Source organism: Diorhabda carinulata, chromosome 8 (assembly GCF_026250575.1).
Source record: "Diorhabda carinulata isolate Delta chromosome 8, icDioCari1.1, whole genome shotgun sequence".
NCBI lineage: Eukaryota > Metazoa > Arthropoda > Insecta > Coleoptera > Chrysomelidae > Diorhabda > Diorhabda carinulata.
The window spans coordinates 22,462,413-22,483,176 of record NC_079467.1 but is presented as its reverse complement, the minus strand read 5'-3'; the positions used below and the strand labels follow the sequence as shown (position 1 = coordinate 22,483,176).

Genomic DNA, 20,764 nt, shown 5'->3' with positions numbered 1-20,764 from the left:
ATCAAAATTCACCATCTTAGGAAATACTTTTTATTTCAAAATATTTTTTACACTTTATCACAATTTCTGCTTTTGACATAACATAAAGAAAACATTAATTACATTGTATCATCAATTCCTTGATGGCCTCTTCAAAAAGCAATGGATCTGATTTTGGAGTATGCTCAACACTGGAAGGTTTATTGAGAAGCTTGAAAATTCCAGTTCCTATAGCAGCAGGCATTCCCATTATAATATTTTCAGACACGCCGCTAATCTTATCACTTTGGCCATAATAAGCTGCATCGAATAAGTGATCTGCCGTTTTCTCAAACTGAAAATAAACAAAGTTATATTAATGAAAGATATTTCTAGATTTTATCATATTCGAATACTTACAGAGGCTAAATTTAGAACAGATTGTTTCATTTTAGACAATCCTTGACGTGTTATACCTAAAACTTCACCAGTATGGGTCATTTGAGCTGCTAGTAACATAATATGTCTATAATCTACACTCATACCATGATTCTCCATCACCATTTTAATTTCTGACATGATTGTTTCCCTAAATTAGAAAAACTAATTGAATCGAGCAAAATATATGAAGTGTGATCTTAACATACAATTAATGAATTTCTGTAGTGAGATCTTGAAGGAAACATTAACGTTATGTTTAGTTTGACATAAAAAATGCCAAAAATAAAAGATGTTATGAAGTAGAAGTAGTTTTGAGACTGATAAAGTTACGAAAGAGTGAATGAAAACCATTCTTAAAAAATGCTGTAGTCATAAACTGTTACCAAAAATATTTTCAATTCTTACTTTCATGTCTTTTTTTTGCAGTTCATAATTTAAATGATATGTAAGGGTTTCAAATTTTCAATAAAAAAATAAAATAAAATTACACTAGTTTACATTGGAAAGTATTTGAAGATTACACACTTGAAATGCATATTAAAAACGTCTTATTTACCTAGCAGCTTCTATCCCAAGTGTATGATAAACTTCCATAATATTATTAGACACAGTTCTTTTACCGTCTACACCATACGTTGCCATTACTTCCCGTAGATTATTTCCTTCGACACAAAGACTATAAACTGGTCTTCCATGTTTATCTTCCCTAGCTATAACCGCCCTATTAACTGTCGGCAAACCCTGAAACATGTAAGAACATTATCGTTAATGTATTATATATTGATGCAAAAATATATAACTTGATTTAGTTTAAAAATTTGAACCAAAACTTTACTGTATAAAATTTAAGTGTATTTTCGTTATTAGGTGAGTTGAGAAAAACATTTTTATATTTAGGCAACACCTGTTAATACTTAATATTATATTTATTGAACTGTTAGATATATGATGTAGTGGTGATGTAAATTAATTAGTACACGTCCAGACAACCTGCAACTGGACATCTGTTAACCCCAGTACATTGAAGGATACGACTACAGTTTGTTATAGATTATTTGGTCTGAAAAGGCTACTAGTAGTCAAATATGAAGTTCTCCGATAAGTACCTAAGCCTATTTGACAACGATCGACGTGTCTTAGTTTGCAGAAAAGTAAATGGTGCATACAACAAAGATAAGCATACGGAGGAGAATCAGTAATGGTATGGAGTGGCATTAATGCAGAGAGCCACACTACATGGTGAACATACATACTTCGAAGCTCACAGGAAATGTTTTTCAGGTTTTTTATTTTATTCTACCTTCACATAGTAATTTTTTGCTCAAATTCTTTGCAGTATTTTTGAATATAAATATAGAAATGGTCAATAGAAAGATTGTATAAAGATAGACTATGTCTAGAAGCGATATCGAAATTTTCATATTGATATTTAGACTACAAATTTTTTTTACAAAAAACTTACCTTAACTACAACGTTTGGTATTTGCTCTTTCAACTCACTAAGAGCAAAATTCAGCCTTCTAGAATGTTTACTTTTATTTGGATGAACGGTTATTATTGTATCACTTTCTACACAGACATCTGCTGGTTTCAGTTTCAACTTTGATGTACATAAACTGAAATTTATTAAAATATCTACATGTTATTCAGGCAAATATAATTGTAAAATAATGGTAACACAATAAGATCTAAGAGTCTGAGTGAGAAATATCTCAACATTGATGAGCTATACAGTACTAAGTTGGAATTTCTATAACTGTTGATGACATTCTTAGCTCATTTACTACATCTACACCAACAATCACAATTTCTCTCTGTCTAGGGCTTCCAGGCTCGAAAGACCAGACAGTGTAATTTATGATGTAGTAGTAGTAGTAATAGTATATTTGTTTATAATGTATAAACTAAGATTATCGTATATTGGTTTATTGTAGCCTTATTTGAACTTTAGACACAATAGGAAAGAAGCAAAACTTGCAACATAGAATAAATTAATTACCATGCAAAGAGAGATTATCAATAAATAAATGTTGAATTAAAACTATGATAAATTGTAAAATCAAAAGCAAAAATTTACCTGTATCGAATTGTTTCTGCATTTACTTCTAATTTTAATAATTTTATTCTTTCATAGTTCAACTGAATTAATAAGAATGCACCTGTTTTGGTATAAACATCATCAATAAAAGTTGATATCTGAAAAAAAAAGGTATTTGCTATGTGTTACACAAAAAAGATGTAATTAAACAGAGCTTTTAACCACTTAAACTACTCTAGCACACTAACCTCTCCTAAAGTAGTTCTTTCTATTCTTCCTTTCACCTCTCGAGCAAACCATTGATCAGTATCGTTTACCAAGCTAGCTGTAATTATTGGAGTACTTATATTCTTACTAGCATTTATAATTTCCTTTATCCTAACAAAATAATAAATGAAAATATGTTTGTACTATATAAAATGAGCACTTACCTAGGTACACCCTGTGTAATGTTCATACTAGCGACGCCAGCAAAATGAAAAGTTTTTAATGTCATCTGTGTACCGGGTTCTCCTATACTTTGAGCAGCTAAAGCGCCAACAGCAGTACCTGGTTCTATTATGGATCTAGTATATTTTTGTCCACAAGTTTCTAAAAACGTTACCAACTGGCTACAAGTCAATCGCTCTATTTCTTTAGCAACGAGGCTGCTACCAAATTTTTTAGTTACTCTTTCGACTCTATCCGCCACAGTATTCATGAAATTGCTAAAAATGACGTTTATTATTATCCATATCATTTTTTATAATATAAATGTAATTTCCTTCGATTTGCCATTCACTGTTTTTCTTTCCTCCCTTGAAATACATGCGATTTTATTATTTCTTACTATCTTCATATCAATTTATCCAGTATAATACTTTTGTTTTGATATATTAGATACTGTGAAATAATGTACTTACACTAATTCGTTTCTGAAATCTTCACTGCACTCCTCAAGAGCATCAGTGGCAATAAATGCTTTTGTTGCCCTTCGTATTTGATCTCCATCCAAAGATACTTCTTGCCTATAAGGACACTTCGCCTTAATATGTTCCAATACCCTTTCAAAATCAACAGGACAGTCTTTACCTATAAACAACAATTGATATTTGAGAGAAAACTTTAATTGAAGTTATTATTTGCAGTACCTTCCATGTAAGTTGGGTCCAGACCATCACAACCATAATTCAACTGAATAATATCTCCTTCTGCATTTCTCACCGATCTATCATAATGTACCACAAGATCTTCTAGAGCCTGAGAAAATAAATATTCTTTAAATAAAAATATATTTACAACAAAACAACAACCGTCCACAGCATGAAATAAATAGTCTCTAATAATCCTTTGGATGACTTAAAAGATGATATTTTTCGAATTAAAAAAAGTAAAAAGGTATAGTAACAACCTTCTTATTTTTCAGAAACTGAAAATTTTCAAGGTTTTTTATCTCTTTTAGATCAAATCATCCTTAAAAGTTTTATAAAAATATGTAGCCATTTAACCCATGGTAAAGAAACATTAGATCTAGAGAATACTCAAGTAAACCCAAGATATAAAAAATCACCTTATAATATTTTGTAATTTCTAAATACTAATTTCACTTATACTGTGGATAAGCAAGTTGAAAAATAAAATATGTTGAGGTTAAGACATATCAATTATTGTATCTTTTTTCATACCTTCACTAATCGTCTCTGCATGTATCCAGTCTCTGCGGTTTTTACAGCGGTATCCACTAATCCTTCTCTTCCGCCCATAGTATGGAAGAAAAATTCCGTAGGAGTCATGCCGGAATAAAAACTATTTTCTACGAAACCTTTTGCTTCTGGAGTTTTGGCTAAAATTAACAATTATATATGATAGATTTATTTATTATCAAAGAAGTACTATATTAAGGTTCAAGGTTCAAGAAGGTTCAAATATTAATGTTTCTCTTGTACTAAACTGAGTACAGAAGTTGAAATAAATTCCATTGTAACACACAAAATGTTTCAGGTGGTTCTGTTACAGTCTGGTCTAAGTATTTGTATTCCTTCTTAGAATGTTTTCGGCTGTGTAATCATGAGGTAACATGTACAAGCATTTTGAAGCACAATTCTTAAAAATGAGGATTTATGTGTGAGAAATTTTGTTCTCCATCAGTAAGTACATAAAAAACAGTTTTAGAGAAGTAAAGAAGATACTTGAAGTCAAAATTTAACATCCACAACATAAAATCACCTACTAATAAAAATTTTATACTTACAATAACGTTCGAAATGTGGCAAGGAGCGATCATCAAATCCATTTGGTACCCTTTTTCCATTTAAGGCTTGTTGGCCAACACAAGCAATCATCTGAGATATATTAATAAAAGAACCTAAAATAAACATAAAAATATAAATTAACTAAATTCATTTCTTTTTCAATCTCCAAATCAACGAAGAAATTACTAATTGCTCAAAAAAATATGTTTCCAAGAATGAACATGATACGAATAATCTTATAAAGAGCCTAATGGTGGTCACAGCCATCAGAAGATGGTTGAAAAAACTATCCCAAAGGTTCTAGAAAAAGTCAAACAGTTTTACTTTATTTTATTTTAACTAGCTTTAGAGATTGTCAAAATATTAGATGACATTATAATTCAAAATACCTTTTGATCCCGAAAGTGCCATAATAAGAGGACTATTAGTAGAATGTAACTCAGCTACACAAGCTTGACCTGCATGTTCTCTTATCACAGACAATTCTTTTAATATAACAGCTTCCAAAGATTCTTCTACAGTACAACCAGGTTGAGTAGGCAGTTTTCCTTCGTTCATTTGTTTGATATATTCTTGACATTTTGCATAACTGAAAAAGAAAATTGTCATTACTTATTCATTAAATATTACATTTGTGTGAGATAGAAAAATATTTACCCTGTATTGAGGAGTTTGTTTTTTCTTCTAATTAGATTTTCCCCTGGTGTCACGTCTCCTATTCCAATTGAAAATCCAGTATTCATTAAATAATTTGAAGCTAATCTGGCTGCCGAAGAAATTGAACATAAATATTCTCTTGTTGTAATAATGTGGTCATTATTGTGATGTTTATCTATTTTATTTTCATCATTGATAAGTAGTTATGCTTATTTGTTATTGATTAGTTGTAGAGAATTTATTTTCTTGCTCCAACCGATTTCTCAGAATTAAATTTTGTTTAGTTTTGCAGTTTTTAAAAATGCATTTCAATATAATTTGAATTTTTTACTAATAGATTTTCGTTATTATAATTTGTCACAGAGCCAGCAATAAAATATTTTTTATCTGGCCTACTAATGTATGTTCTCTTTATTTATACTATTTCAATCTACTATTTAAATACCCCAAAATAAAATAAGGACACTTAGTGAAGTTAATGAAAATTTGTGTCATCCATCAAACAAAAGCTGCTTCAACTCATTATATATAAGATATAAGACAAGCTACTCACCTAACCTCCACATTGCTGTAATTGCATATTCTTTCCCAAAATCTCTCAATATTACATAAAATATATTGCCTCCTTTTCCTCCATTACCAAGATGACTCTTATCCAAAGTTCCAGCAATCAATTCTGAATTTCTTATAAGAACATAAGAATCTTTAACGCACATTTCTCTATTTTTTGTATAAGCTTTACCCTTTGCTTCCAGATTGGCTTTTACTGGATACTTTTTGTTGGGGCGGAAAATCAAACTGCAAATTTGTTTACCAGACCACAAAGGCACAGGCTGAAATATAGGATGAAAGTATTACATACATCTTATAATATTTACAACTTAAACAAGAACAAAGATGATTCATAATACATTATATTGTACAGGATATAACCATTTCTGTTTATAAAACTTACATTATACTTTAATAAAAATCACTGCTGGTATTTACCTTTATAATACAAGGAGTTGGCAAATCTATATTCATATGTGTATCACTGCCAGCTATAAGGGTTGCTGCTAATTGGGTAGCATGAGAGAAATCTAAAAATGTATCCTTCTTCGTTAACAAATAACCCCCAGTGAGAAAATCTTGGGTGGCAGCAATTAGAAGTTCTCCATTCCTAGGTGTAACCAAATTACTTTTATTCTAAAATCACGAATGTTTTCATTAAAAACAAATTTATTGATTTAATACAAAAAAAACATTTCATTGTCGGAAGATCAGTACATTCAAAAACCATAAAGAAAATTAAATCAACATTATTTTACTCGGTCTCGATTTATGTTTTTGTTTGTCAATAGCATTAAAATATAAGCCCGAGGTTCATCTCTTTTGATATCCACTTTTTCAAATATGATTTTTCTTCAATATTTCAGATTTCAGAAGCACCTAGATGTATCAAAATCTTTTAGCTTATAAAAAAATAATAGCATATTCTGAAAGAAACATAGACCACAACAGGAATAAGATTTATAAACAAATAATATTAGAAATTTATTACAGAAAAATTATAATTCTAATAGAAAAGAACAATGAAGATCAACCAAATGTTTCAACAAGTAGTAATAGTGAGGAAAGTATTTGAAACTAAAGCATACAAGAAGACCCAGATGAAAATAGTAAATGTAAAAGCAGTAACTAGTAAAAGAAATGTAAAACAAACAAAGGACAGAAATAGTGGAGAAAGTCAGAAAAGAAAACCCACATATGTAAAAGTACAAATATTTAATTATTTTAAATGTTTAGTTTGAACTGTTAATGTCAATAATAGCATTACATAGAAGATAACTGAGACTGGAAACACCATTCAAGGTGAAGAGAGAAACGAAGGATGACATGGATAGATCAAATTAAGAAACTATGGGTACGAGAGGGACCAGAGCTTTCATCCGACACCTGAAAAGGTAAAAAGAAGAGCAGTTACTAATAATAATTACTCTTCCATTACAAATATTTTGTAATGAATAATTTACACATAACTATATTTTTGATTGTTGACAATAGTGAAGCAAATTTATAGTACTTACTCCCATCAATATAAGTGCTTCAGCTTTAGCTTCCTCTGTCTGTGGTAAATGTAAGTTCATTTCATCACCATCAAAATCAGCATTGTAAGGATTGCACACACATTCATTAAATCTGAATGTTCTATTATTGTGAATTTTTGCTCTGTGGGCCATAATTGATAATTTATGTAAACTAGGCTGACGATTAAACAAAACTACATCATTATCGTGAAGATGTCTTTCGACCATATCTCCCAACTAAAATTAAAATTAAGTTTAATTAATTGTAGTGGTAATAAATAGAAAATTCATTGCTTATAATACTGACTGTATGAAGACCACAATACCTAATAATTAGAAAGGAAATTCATGAGTGTCGATATCTTACCTTCAATTCTTGTGCCAATTTTTCACGGTTACCATACTTCAAAAACTTTTTAAACTGGGATCCTTTTTGTTGTACATAATTAGCTCCGGGCCAAACATCTGGACCATTTATAACCAATTTTCTCATAGCATTAATATTAGCATGAATAACCCTTTCAGGAAAAGTTAAAATTTTAGCAATATGTTTAGGAATACCTACTTGATCAATTTCGAGATTAGGATCAGGAGAAATTACTGTCCTGGAAGAAAAATCAACTCTCTTGCCAGATAGATTACCCCTAAATCTACCTTGTTTACCTTTAAGTCGCTGAACTAACCCACGACCTGGTTTTTTAGGCTACAAATTAAACAAATTTTTGACAATATTATCAAGAAAAAATTGCTGAGAGCAATAATTTTAATTTCTAGATCTTTATTTCATCATGTGCACTTTTTATATAAATATGAATACCATCTGAGATATAATGATTTTAAAATATTAGAATAATCAATTTTATGTTATTAAATACCACATTTTATAAGAGTACTGGGTAGTTTTTAAGGGTAAGTAACTATTATTACATCAAATGTTTTAAATTTTTAATAATTTGAAAAAATTATTTTGAAACATGTTTCCTTACAACTCCCTATGCAAAAGGTACTTTTGTAATAATTCAATAGATATTTCCATTTTCAATTCCGACTTGAAGGAATACATGTATCTTACTGTAATAAAAAATGTGACTTAATAACATTCATTTACCCTCCGAAACTACCCTGCATTTATATGTAATTGGATAGGCAATAGTATGAAATCAATTATTTAAATGTCTTATAGTAACTCTCAAAATATGAAGGTAAAATGATAAGAAAGATTTAAAATATTATAATTGATTGATAGGTCCAATATTTCTTACCATCATAGCTAGAGGTATTCCTGATAATTCACTATTAATGTAAAGAGCAGACTGAAGTTGTAAAAAATCCCAACCTTCTTGGTACATATTTACAGAAGCACCTGATTGTTTATGTTTTTTGATAACATCATTAATAAATATTATTTCAGATTGTTTCATTGTTAAATCATCTTCATTCCTAGAACAAAAAAGGATTTCACACACCAGTTTATAGAAGAATAAACTGATTTCTTACGTTCCAGCTTTTAATTCTGATATAACAGAAGGTCTAATGGTCACTGGTGGGACTAACATTCTAGTTAAAATTAAATCTTTTGGTTGAGACCTAGAAATGAATTGTTTAATAAGCATATATTTTTTAATGTTACTTCTCAAGAAGCCTACTGATAATTCAAATCTCCAATAGCCACTATTCACAAGTTTTTCCAAAATCAATTAAACTTAGATATAGGCATGTAAATATAAACACCTCTTAGTTTTTTGTGCAAAATCCACTTGTGTTGCGAAAAAGTTAAGTTGCTATTGGACAAAAGGGAAATACATAATTTTTCCCCTGCCTCTTTTTGTTTGTTAATAATCAATTTTTTAGTGCATCTGATTTAAAAAAATCGGAATAACTGAAAAAACTAGATTCTAATAAAGTGATAAAAATATTTCTAAAAACAATGTTAGGTTTTACTTATGATATAAACAAACAAAGGAAAAGATTTTACAAATTTTTAGAACAAAATAATTATTGAAATCTACTAATGCTAAACAAAGGTACTCAAAATATTTGTCATACCTTTTTGGATCCATAGCTAATAAAAGAATATCATTTTCAGGAATTCTTTCAAATAATTTCAAGACATCAATTGGAGTTAGAATCTCAGCAATTGGACTTCCTGTAAAAGCTGATTTAATATCAGGGTTACTTTCTATGGCAACAGCAAATTCTTTTAGCTGATCATTTAACAATTGTTGTTTATCTTTATCTCTGTTTCTTTCATGAACTATCTTTAGTACAGAGTTGCCAGTACTACCTTTAGCAGTCATCTTTTTAACAAATCCATTGTGTTCCTTACAGTTCAAACATTTTGTATTTTTTTTGCACTTATCTATAATTTTCTTTCTTATAGCTTTTTTTGTCATATAACTTAAATGAGGATTAGATAACCTAATTCGATATTGATGCTTCTCCGTTTCGTCTAAAAGAACATGGGCACATTTTTTACAAATCGATTGTAAAATGCATATAATACTCCGAAAATAACCAACATGAAACACTGGCAATTCTAAATCAATATAACCAAAGTGACCAACACATTCATTAATATTTTTTCCACAGGTTTGGCATGGCGAGTCTTTTGAGTTAGTTCCCTAAAACAGAACAATATTTGTAACATTCTATATGTAAGTTAGATATAAAAAGAGTAAATTACCAGTCTTTTGTCAAGAACTCCGTATGGGACAGGAGTTCGTTGGACATCTTGATTATATAGATTTTTAGCTACTACATGAATATGAGACTGTTGTTGCATACTCTCTGCGCTTTCCACACCAAAAGTAACATGGGAGCTACAAAATAAAATAGTTGTAATTCTATAATAAAATATGAAACACGCCGCCCCAAAAAACTCAAAAATAATTGGTCAATTAATCTAAGAAATGATTGAAAAGAATTTTTTGCTTAAAAAGAACTTATCACTCATAAGAACATGAAACTTTTCTGGAGACAATAAAGTAAGTTTTTACTTTTAATTATTAATAAATAAACAATGACAATACTTACATTTTTCTGGCCACGTCCGTTTCCCGGTACTGTTCTTTAGGCATTTTAGAAATTAATAAAAATCCAATAAATTAAACAATCTATGTAATTCGTTTTAAGCTTACCACATCTTACAACAACTTTTAATTCATACTACATAAAACTTTAGAATGTGTTGTCAATTAAAATAAAATGAGGTTTAAGTTCTTCATCTTTTTTTATATAATATCTTCTTATATTTAAATGATCAATTTTCATACTTTACTTTTATAATTTGGCTCCCCTGAATAAGAAGAAGAAGAAAACACATTCATTTTCGTGACAAATATAAATAAATTCCTTTATGGGGTTATGATTAATTATATTATGACTTAGCTTCCAAAAGCATTTGGATCTACTTCTAGGGGTTATAAATATGTGCTATTTTATGTGAAAATACTAAAACTAATCATGGTAATGGAATCAAAAACAACTAGCAAGACTAGTTGCTTAAAAGCTTTATTATTACGAGCTTGGAGAGAAAGATGGTCAGATTTGCAATGGGGTATAAATATAAAAACTGTTCTTCCTCGAGGAGTTAGTGGAGATGTATACAATTTAGCAGATTGCATTTTGCAGCAAGCGGTTGTTGGTGCTGGAGCAAACCAGTTAGTTCTCAGCTATTTAAGACATTCTCTGAGTGCTCAACTTGTTTCTCATGCAGCTGTTCTACAAAGATTAAGCAAATATAACCAATTAAGCAAAGTTCATTGTGTATTCAGGTGAAGTTATTTAAATAGATCCAATTTTAATCATGTGCTAGATAAATGTTGTAGTTTGATTATATTAAATTCATGTATCTTTCAGTCTCCTTGAATTTTTGGAGGGAATGTTACCAGGTATTACTGTTAGCTGTGGAAAACCAGAAGAAACTGTACTTGCTACAGCTGTCTTGTCAGTAGCCCTATGGTTATTGCATATCTTACAACATTGCCAATCTGATACAATTATTATTAAGAAAGCATCTGAACTGCTTAGAATAATTCTAACAGATGATTTCTATATATCCATGATGTGTCTTGCAAGGTATAATGACCCGGGTAAGTTTTAGTTTTTTGCAATTGACTCAAATAACATTAGCTTTAGAACTGCTCCAAAAACTGCATTGTTTCAATTATTGTTTTTTGAAGTTTTATGAATTTTAAATAATTGTCTAGCAATATTTATCATACAATAACATAACAAACTGCTTTTCTTCATTCATTCAATTAAGTGTCCAAATGTTTATTATTTGAATGAACAGAGACAACTATTGGTTTAGTTAATCAAGTCTTTGCTATAGTAGTAATGCTATACCAATCCAATCATTTGTTTCAAGTTATTTTAATTGTTTCATAAAAACACCAAAACCACAAAATTTTCTTAAATATAGTTCTTAACACCTATGTGGGTTATTTTTAGACTTATTTGCTGAAACAAACAGGAAATGTCTAGAGTTAGAAACAATTTTCAAAGAACAAGATGAAATACTCCCTTATATAAGAAAACTTGCTAATATAGATGTAACTATTCTTCATTTGCCAATTAAAACTGAAACTTGGCCAGGTTCTTTAATTCAATGTTGGTTAGAGGTGAAACTAACTGGAAACCCTGGTACTTCGACTACTATATTGGCACAACAACTTAAAATATTTAAGAAATTGAAAGGATTTAGCAATGCTAGACTATATGCTGAATTAATGAGAGGTAGCTTGATGTCTCTTTATAATGTCAGAAAGACTACACATGAAAGTCAATGGGGTGCTTTTGCTTTTTTAAAAGTACCCCACATTCTTCTGGAATTAGCAGGAAGTTCAGATAGTATTAGTATTGTAACTGCACTAGAGCTGATGTTGCAGCATAGTCCTTTGCTGGATGCCATGGATGCTAATAGTTCTTGTTCAAATTTTGAATGTTTATTAGATGAGTTATCTAAAAATAAATTGTTATCTGAACCACAAGTCAAGATGTTTTTGGAAAAGAGAAAAACACCCCCATCTTTGAAAATGGATTCAGGTCCCGGGAATAATATGCCAACTTATTGGCATATTTGTGCAGAGAGTACATTAACTGGTATACTAAAAACACTTTCTTCCGATTATCAGAAAATTCAGGTAAAAAACTACAAAAAGCAGTGAAATTTTTTCTAAGATTATCTTTCTAGGATGCTCTCTTGAAGATGCTACATCAAGTTCTTGCTGGAAACAGCTATGAACTGATACTTGCAGTGGCAACTGTGCAAGACAAACTTGGTACCCTGGTAAACAGATTAATTAAATTCAATGAGTGTTCAAAATCAGCTGGTGAGGCTAAATCTCAGCTCTTTGATATAACATTTGTTATGTTGGTGACCATTGTTCAAAATTATGGAGCAGCAGCAGTATTGGATTCTGATGGAGAGTCATTATTTGAGCAGTGGGTAAGGTCATGTATGGTAGAAAGGCACAAACCAAAAGCTGCAGATCAGATACTTAGATTAGGTGAGCAGACAGAACTTTGATAACTTTGAAGTAGATATAGAAAGTTGAATATTTGAGAATTCCCTTCAGTTTGTATTTGTTTCGACTTAGCTCCAATCTAATAGTATACATTTCAATATAATGTGCAATAAATTGTAAAAAACTTAACTGTTGCACTTTATAAAGGTGTAGTTTAAGTCCACAAGAATGGGAATTTTAAAACATTAATTTATTGATCATAAAATGCAAATGCCAGCTAAAGGACAAATCCTCACTAACATATTCCCACTACCCTCTGGTAAAGTGGATGGAAATACAATGGAATAGTTAAGTTTATTATAATTAATCGATATAGTCTATTGAAACTTAATTGAAATAATGAAATTTGAAATTACCATAAAATGAAAATTTGCCTTATTTATTTTAGGTGACCCCATTATTATTCAATCACTGTTAGAGCAATTCAACTCAGGAGAATCTGAGTTCAAGCCAGGAGTGAAATGGCAAGAGATCCTTTTCAATATACCTGGTGTTATGCATGAAGTTCTGGTAGCTTGGGAACAAGGTGCTCTTGTACCTCAGGACGTGAAACGAATTCTTGATGCCGTTAGAGGTAAAATGTGTTGCTTGCCGATTGTTGCTGCCGCATGGTTGTGTGCTTACATGCGAACAGCACCACAGGAAACTCTACTCAAACCTATTAATATGGTGCAACAACTTCTAAATTTGAATATAACTGCCACAGAAGAGGATAATTTGAACGATAGGTTATGATTATTTAGTATTTAATATAAATAAAATGTGGATTAATCAAAATTAAAATATAATCTATAAATTTTCTAATTGTATAGTATAATTTTTGACCATAAACTAACAGGATCGCGAAGAGCAAATCTGTTTTAAATTTAATCAACTTTAAAAGTTGATAGAGACTATAGAAGACTGATTCATCACAACTTTTATATTTCAAATCGTCAAATTCTATTGTGTATTTGTGTTTTAGATGGCAGTTGACCTGTGAGATTATTAAAAAGATGCAAAGAGATGTACAGTTGCCACTGCCTATAAAAACGGGTCATTATTTAGTTTCCAGACAACCTGCAACTGAACAATTAGGACAAGCTTGGAAATTAGGTATGTCTTTAAAGAAAAAAAAAACCTTGAGTGCAATTTTCGATGGTGATCTTCTATCTTGATAATTCTCAACATTTTCCATTCATTGTTTTTCTAATAAACTCTTTCTGAACACACTGCTTACTACTACACTGACACTTGCAATTATATACTTGGACATTTTTTTTGGTCATAAAGTTATCCTCTTCAGTAGTAAATTGTTTTAATATGATACCTTAGTTATTGAAACGGTATTCATCCCAATTACTTTCATTATTTTATTCTTTTGATCTTCTTAATTTTCAATGGTATTTCCAGACTTCATTGTTTTTTCGTTTATGTAACCATCTTCATTTTTACGATTATTGTTTGGTTTTGTTTTTGTGAGTTTGAAAAGTGGAAAATTTTCATTTTCCCTTCAGATTTATAATTTGATTATGAAAAATCTTGATGGAATAATATCCATCTGTCATGTTCCATTTTTTCTATTTTTAACTATAATAAAAATACAAGTCTTGATATTTTTTAATTTTTGAGGTATATCAAGAGGTTGGTTGGATAATAACTCCGCCGGTGCCCTTCACTGTTTATTAGAAACAGCTGGTACAAGGTGGCTAGTTTCAGCAGTTATTCATGAATTAGTAAAACTTCGTTACAGAGATCAATTACAAAGAGGCATTGATCTGGCTTTGGCTATGTTTCATGTGGACATAGTGGGATGTACACAGCAATTGTTGTCACACGTTTTACCACAATTATTATATAATGATGTACAAGCTGATGGTCTGATGGAACCACAATTGCCTGCACTGGCTTACGTTACTAGTTATTGTGTTTATACTGCTTGGGACGCTCTATCTTCAGAGGTAAGTTTTTAACACAAAATTCTATCTATAAATACTAATTCTTTCAATATTTTCTGAGTGTCTAAAAATATGTTCAACTGTATAATTGATTCCCAAATTTTTTATTTATTTTTTTGTGACATATATCTTATCTAATTACTCAATTTTATGTCCAAGTCTTTTCATTATTCTGTTGATAACAGTAGCAAAAATAAAACAAACAAATCAAAAAAGAAAAAATATATATTGTATAACAAATATAACATAAAATTATGTACAATAATCAGTCTTTACAAAAATAAATTAATACAATTGAAGAATTTAATCCACTTCTTCAATGGTCGGACCACCCTGTCTGCCTCCAAATCCGCCAGCTTGTTGACCACAGCTACCGGACATTCCACTTGAATATTGGTTATTATTTTGATTTCCTTGATATAATTTGGCCATTATAGGACTACATACTTTGGTTAATTCTTTTTGTTTTTCTTCATACTCTTCCTTATCAGCCAAAGTGTTGCTGTCTAACCATTTCAAGCAGCTGTCACATTCATTTTCAATAACTGATTTATCTTCAGATGATAGTTTATCTCCACAATCTTGGATAGCTTGTTTCAATTGGAAAATATAACCTTCTAATTGATTCCTAGCAGCGATTTTCTGTCTTTGGCGTTCATCTTCTTCCTTGTATTTTTCAGCCTCCGAAACCATTCTGTCAATATCTTTTTGTGAGAGACGTCCTTTATCATTCTTGATGGTAATATTGCGGGAGTTTCCAGAGCTTGTATCTTTGGCGGAAACATTTAATATACCGTTTGCATCTAAATCGAAAGTGACTTCAATTTTTGGAACTCCACGTGGCGCAGGAGGAATGCCAGTCAAATCAAAGGTTCCTAACATATTATTGTCTTTCGTCATGGCCCTTTCACCTTCAAATACTTGAATTGTGACTGCTGGTTGGTTATCTGCGTAGGTAGTAAATGTCTGTGTTTGTTTGCATGGAATTCTTGCATTTCTTTCGATGATCTTCGTCATAACTCCCCCTGCTGTTTCTATACCAAGAGATAGTGGAGTTACATCAACCAATAAGACATCTTGAATTTTGGAATCAGATTCACCACTCAAAACTGCTGCTTGGACAGCTGCTCCATATGCTACAGCTTCATCTGGATTGATGGATAAATTCAAAGATTTTCCGTTGAAATAGTTTTGAAGCAGTTGTTGAATTTTGGGAATTCTTGTAGAGCCTCCAACCAATACTATATCATGGATTTGTCCTTTATCCATTTTAGCATCGTTTAAAGCCTTCTCAACTGGTTGAAGCGTTCCTCTAAATAAATCAGAGCACAATTCTTCAAATCTTGCCCGGCTTATTTTTGTATAGAAATCAATACCTTCGAAAAGTGCATCAATTTCAATAGTTGCTTCAGAACTAGATGATAAGGTACGTTTAGCTCTTTCTGCGGCAGTTCTTAGTCTTCGAAGTGCTCTTGGATTACTTTTCAGATCTTTTCTAAATTTCCTTTTAAATTCTTCAGCAAAGTGATTCACTAACCTGTTATCAAAATCTTCTCCTCCTAGATGAGTATCACCTGCTGTGGCTCTTACTTCAAATAAGGAACCTTCATCTATTGTTAGGATGGATACATCAAAAGTGCCTCCACCCAAATCGAATATAAGGACATTCTTCTCACCTTTCAAATTTTTATCTAGTCCATATGCTAATGCTGCTGCTGTGGGTTCATTTATAATTCGTAAAACGTTTAATCCGGCTATAGCACCTGCATCTTTTGTAGCCTGTCTTTGAGAATCGTTGAAATAAGCTGGTACGGTGATAACAGCATCTCTGACTGAAGTTCCCAAATAAGCTTCTGCAGTTTCTTTCATTTTTGTGAGCACCATCGAACTAATTTCTTCGGGAGCAAAAGTTTTTCGTTCTCCCTTGTACTCTACTTGAATTTTAGGCTTACCACAATCGTTAACAACTTTGAATGGCCAGTGTTGAATGTCTTGTTTAATTTTCGGATCATCGTATTTTCTTCCGATAAGACGTTTTGCATCAAAGACGGTGTTACTGGGATTCATTGCGACTTGATTTTTCGCCGCATCCCCCAAGAGACGTTCTGTATCTGTGAAAGCCACATAACTTGGGGTTGTTCGATTTCCTTGGTCGTTAGCAATTATTTCAACTTTTCCGTGTTGCCACACACCAACACATGAGTATGTGGTACCCAAATCAATACCAATTGCTGGAGCTTTAACCATTTTGTTGATTTTAATTCACTTCCAAATACTTTTACTTCACTGAATTTATTTTTACTATCAAACTTTGTAATAATAATGCACTTGATTCACTGTAACTTTTATGTTTACTTTTCGCTTTATTCGAATATACTGAATAACCGGCGACTCCAGTCGCTTTTATATATAACGCAAAATCGACTCGAATATTCGCGACTAATCTCCCGAAGTTTCTCGAACAAGGGAAGCATCACATCCAAATGAAAATAAATTTCTAGAAGTGATGTGATTGTACCAATTGCACAAACAACTTTTTGGATTAATAATGTACATTTTTGTAGATGAATTAATTTGGAGTTGAACAACACATTATTTGGTGAATCATTTTATAATAATTCTACTGGTTAAAGCGCTAAATTTATAATATCTCATTTTCTAATACTTCATGTATGCACATAAGAATATTTAAAATATATTTTGCTTGTCATAATATCATTATTATTTAACATACCAGAAAATTGTCAAATTCGAAAGTAATCTAATCTTAGATTATAAATCATGAACATCCATTAATTGCTCAAATAAAGTATTCCATTATTATCCACTCATAAATGTATTGATTGACTTATTTGAATCTTCAAATGAAAAAAACTTTGATATCATTATAAGCATTTAACTTGTTCTTAGTTAGAAGAATGACAAAGTGTATTTATATGTTAATCTCTATTCTTCAATTATTATTGTTAATATTGAAAATTTTAATTCCCAAAAGGATTGGCTTAGAGAAAAAAATGGGATGAGTAGATGTCTCTTCTCAGCATAATCTAATGATTTACACTTATTAGACAATTCTATTTCTACCGTTCACTAAATAGATATGCTAACCATTAATTTAATATGTATGTCTGATATTTGTAAATTCACTATCGTTATTTTGATACAACTAATAGTATAATTTCCATATATATTTTGGATGTAATTATTGTTAATCCTAAAAGTCAGTAGTGCAATTGATCGATACCTAGTTGAATGTACTCTAGAAATGGGCAACTAAATCGATGTTCGAGAACGAAGAAAAGTCGAGAATATTCGGTCTATTTTGAAGTTTATATGTAATTTGAGGTTAGTTAATTGTTTATATGTATATGAAACGTAATATGAACAATTCGGGATAAATTGTGTTATGCGTAATATTTGCTAATTTTTTTGTATAGTGAGGGAATAGGATTTATTATCTTCGTCTATTAATAAGTATAATATAAAAGTTTGAGCAATATTTTTTGAGACCAACTACTGTGTGAGTGTATGGCAACACGAAAAATTTAAAATAATTACCATTGACCAAGGAATTAGAAAAACTCTATGTCAAATGTTTTTGCTAAAACATAAGCTTAGGAAATTACCATTAACATCACTATCAAGATTAAAAAAATATCGGCGGAATGGTTTTAGAGGCTAAAAATATAAGTAATACAAGGAATTTCATATATAAAAAATTGTTACTAGAAATCAATTCGGAAGTTGTTTTATTTTTCAAATAAAATACACTATGCAAAATTGTGGAAACGGTTAACAGTGGAAGATAGATCAATAGTTGAAAATAAATGCAAAGGCTGTTAGAATACTCTAGTGAAAAAAGAATAGTACGAAAAAAAAATAGGAAGTTATAACTAAGTTTTGCCAAAATTATATCAAGGATAGAAAATAGTAATCAATATTCACTAGGAATGTTTGTGATCAGCAATCTGGTAGATTTAGATAAAAATGACTGATCCAACAGATGAAGAAGTTGATTGAACTTAGACAAATAGTTTCAAGTATTTCTAAAAATACTGATTCTTCTACAAAATAATTTTTTGTTTTGCAAGCTACAAGAAATAAATATCTTTTTTATAAACATATTTTCTTTATTGATATTATTCATTCTCCATCACATTAAAAATATATTTTTCTTTGTTGTATTACTCTTCTAAAGTTGATAATTTTTAAATTTTTTTGGAATAAAGTCTATCTGATAACTATTGTCTATTTACATTTAAATTCCTTGGAAATAAAACGTTATCAAATGGAGAAGGAAAAATGCTAAATATTAGTAACATTGAGAAATATCTGGAATATAAAAAGTTATTTACTTATTTTTATAACAACTAATATGGAAAAATTTGTTGAAATAAATTCTTATGGGATAGTTGAGTAGACAAAAGAGACTTTTACTGCTTAGATAAGGAAATAGGAGAGGTATACTATCCCTAAAAACTAAAACGCCCAGGAGTCTAGAGGTGGGCACAGTCCGGAAAAGGAGCCAAATGGGTGACCATAGGGCAGATTTTGGTTGATATCAATCTCTTAGAATTGATGAGAGATTGTCATGCCAGATCAAGACTCGATGTCCTATATGGGACTCTACACGGGGAGGTTTGCTGTGTAGAACTTGATCAGGAGAGAGGGGCTACAGTTCCTAACCCAAGTTTAAATTTACACTTATGTGATCATAACCGAATTTAATCAGAATATATTTTGAACTACTATTATTATGTATTTTATGTTTCAGGACTTTGACACAGAACCCCCAGTAGCAAAAATGAGTCGTTTATCCGACACAAAAGAAGAAGAATCTAAACCTTTGGAACAATTGATAATTTCACTACGTCAACTTCTACACATGTTTGAAGGAGTTATTCAAGAAGGATCTATCACCCAACAAACATACTTTGCTTTTTATTTAATAAAATCTCTAGTAGAAGTAAAAGTACCATCTGCTAGTGCAGTTTTGGGGGCTATTCCACCTTCTTTGATATCCGATTTATTGAAAACGATGCCGGAATTGTTCAGTTATCCACTTTTATTACATATCCATGATGTTGCAAGCACTTCTGGTAGAATCAACATGGCAAAAGATCTTTGTATTTTAAGAAACTACCACTTGAAAAATGTAAAGGATAATAATAATCGATAAATACTTGGAATATTTACAAGAGCAGTACCAGGTATAATTTTACGAGTTATTTTTTGATATCAGCTCAATTTGAAATGAATCAGATCATTTGCAAAAAGAAAACTATGAATAAATTATTTTGTCAACTTCATTACCTCAATGTGTGTTTAACTCAAAATCTGGTATTTTGACTTTTAAATCGAAATTTAAAAATAAATAATTCACAACAATATTTAATTGTTGGCAAGTTAATTTAGAATTTATTAATTCTTACAATTTTAAGGCATTTGAGGAGAAAATATATTTTATTTGAAATGAGAAATACTTGTGTTACTTACCAGTATTTGCTGCACCCTCTTTTATATATGTTATAAATGTGTCAATTTTAATTTTTGCTGCTATAGCTAATTTAAGCCAGTGAAATTTAGCAACTTCTTTTGTACTAAGTACACAGTACAAATACCTTTTCTATTTTTTCAGGATAGGATGAAAATGAAAGGCCTCTGAAGAGATGGATGAAATGAATGTTAAACAACCACCATATGAAGCTAAATATGATTTATAATTTTATGTTGCATGTGTATTGTATATAAAAATATGCTTATGATTAGTCTTGACTTGATTACTTGAATATATGAATTTTAATATTAATAAAAACTAAGTTTTCATGTGCTTTTGATTATAAACCAGAATTTCCATTTACAATCTATATCCCAGCAGATAAGAAAGACTAAGTCACCTTTTTGT

General features: G+C 30.5%; 3 protein-coding genes across 3 annotated transcripts; 1 reads left to right on the top strand and 2 right to left on the bottom strand.

Moving 5' to 3' along the window:
* Positions 1 to 16: 16 nt before the first annotated feature.
* On the bottom strand, positions 17 to 10,642 carry LOC130896909 (DNA-directed RNA polymerase III subunit RPC1). Its single transcript, XM_057805274.1, has 22 exons — positions 10,428 to 10,642; positions 10,078 to 10,213; positions 9,441 to 10,015; positions 8,892 to 8,981; positions 8,657 to 8,834; positions 7,762 to 8,097; positions 7,395 to 7,631; positions 6,316 to 6,513; positions 5,879 to 6,158; positions 5,326 to 5,434; positions 5,058 to 5,257; positions 4,668 to 4,781; positions 4,102 to 4,259; positions 3,568 to 3,676; positions 3,340 to 3,508; positions 2,869 to 3,144; positions 2,686 to 2,815; positions 2,477 to 2,595; positions 1,862 to 2,015; positions 956 to 1,140; positions 379 to 547; positions 17 to 313 (listed from the first exon to the last, which is right to left on the bottom strand). The coding sequence occupies exons 1-22, from the start codon at positions 10,469 to 10,471 to the stop codon at positions 95 to 97; spliced, it is 4,185 nt and encodes a 1,394-aa protein (XP_057661257.1). The 5' UTR covers positions 10,472 to 10,642; the 3' UTR covers positions 17 to 94.
* A 39-nt stretch (positions 10,643 to 10,681) lies between these two features.
* On the top strand, positions 10,682 to 20,683 carry LOC130896910 (mediator of RNA polymerase II transcription subunit 24). The gene is made up of 9 exons (XM_057805275.1): positions 10,682 to 11,167; positions 11,253 to 11,485; positions 11,847 to 12,538; positions 12,589 to 12,904; positions 13,311 to 13,650; positions 13,887 to 14,017; positions 14,534 to 14,862; positions 19,634 to 20,069; positions 20,498 to 20,683. Exons 1-8 carry the CDS (start codon positions 10,857 to 10,859, stop codon positions 20,036 to 20,038), a joined length of 2,757 nt encoding a protein of 918 aa, XP_057661258.1. The 5' UTR covers positions 10,682 to 10,856; the 3' UTR covers positions 20,039 to 20,069; positions 20,498 to 20,683.
* Positions 15,067 to 17,381, bottom strand: LOC130896911 (heat shock protein 70 A1-like). Its single transcript, XM_057805276.1, has one exon. The coding sequence runs from the start codon at positions 17,104 to 17,106 to the stop codon at positions 15,163 to 15,165; it is 1,944 nt and encodes a 647-aa protein (XP_057661259.1). The 5' UTR covers positions 17,107 to 17,381; the 3' UTR covers positions 15,067 to 15,162.
* Positions 20,684 to 20,764: the final 81 nt, after the last annotated feature.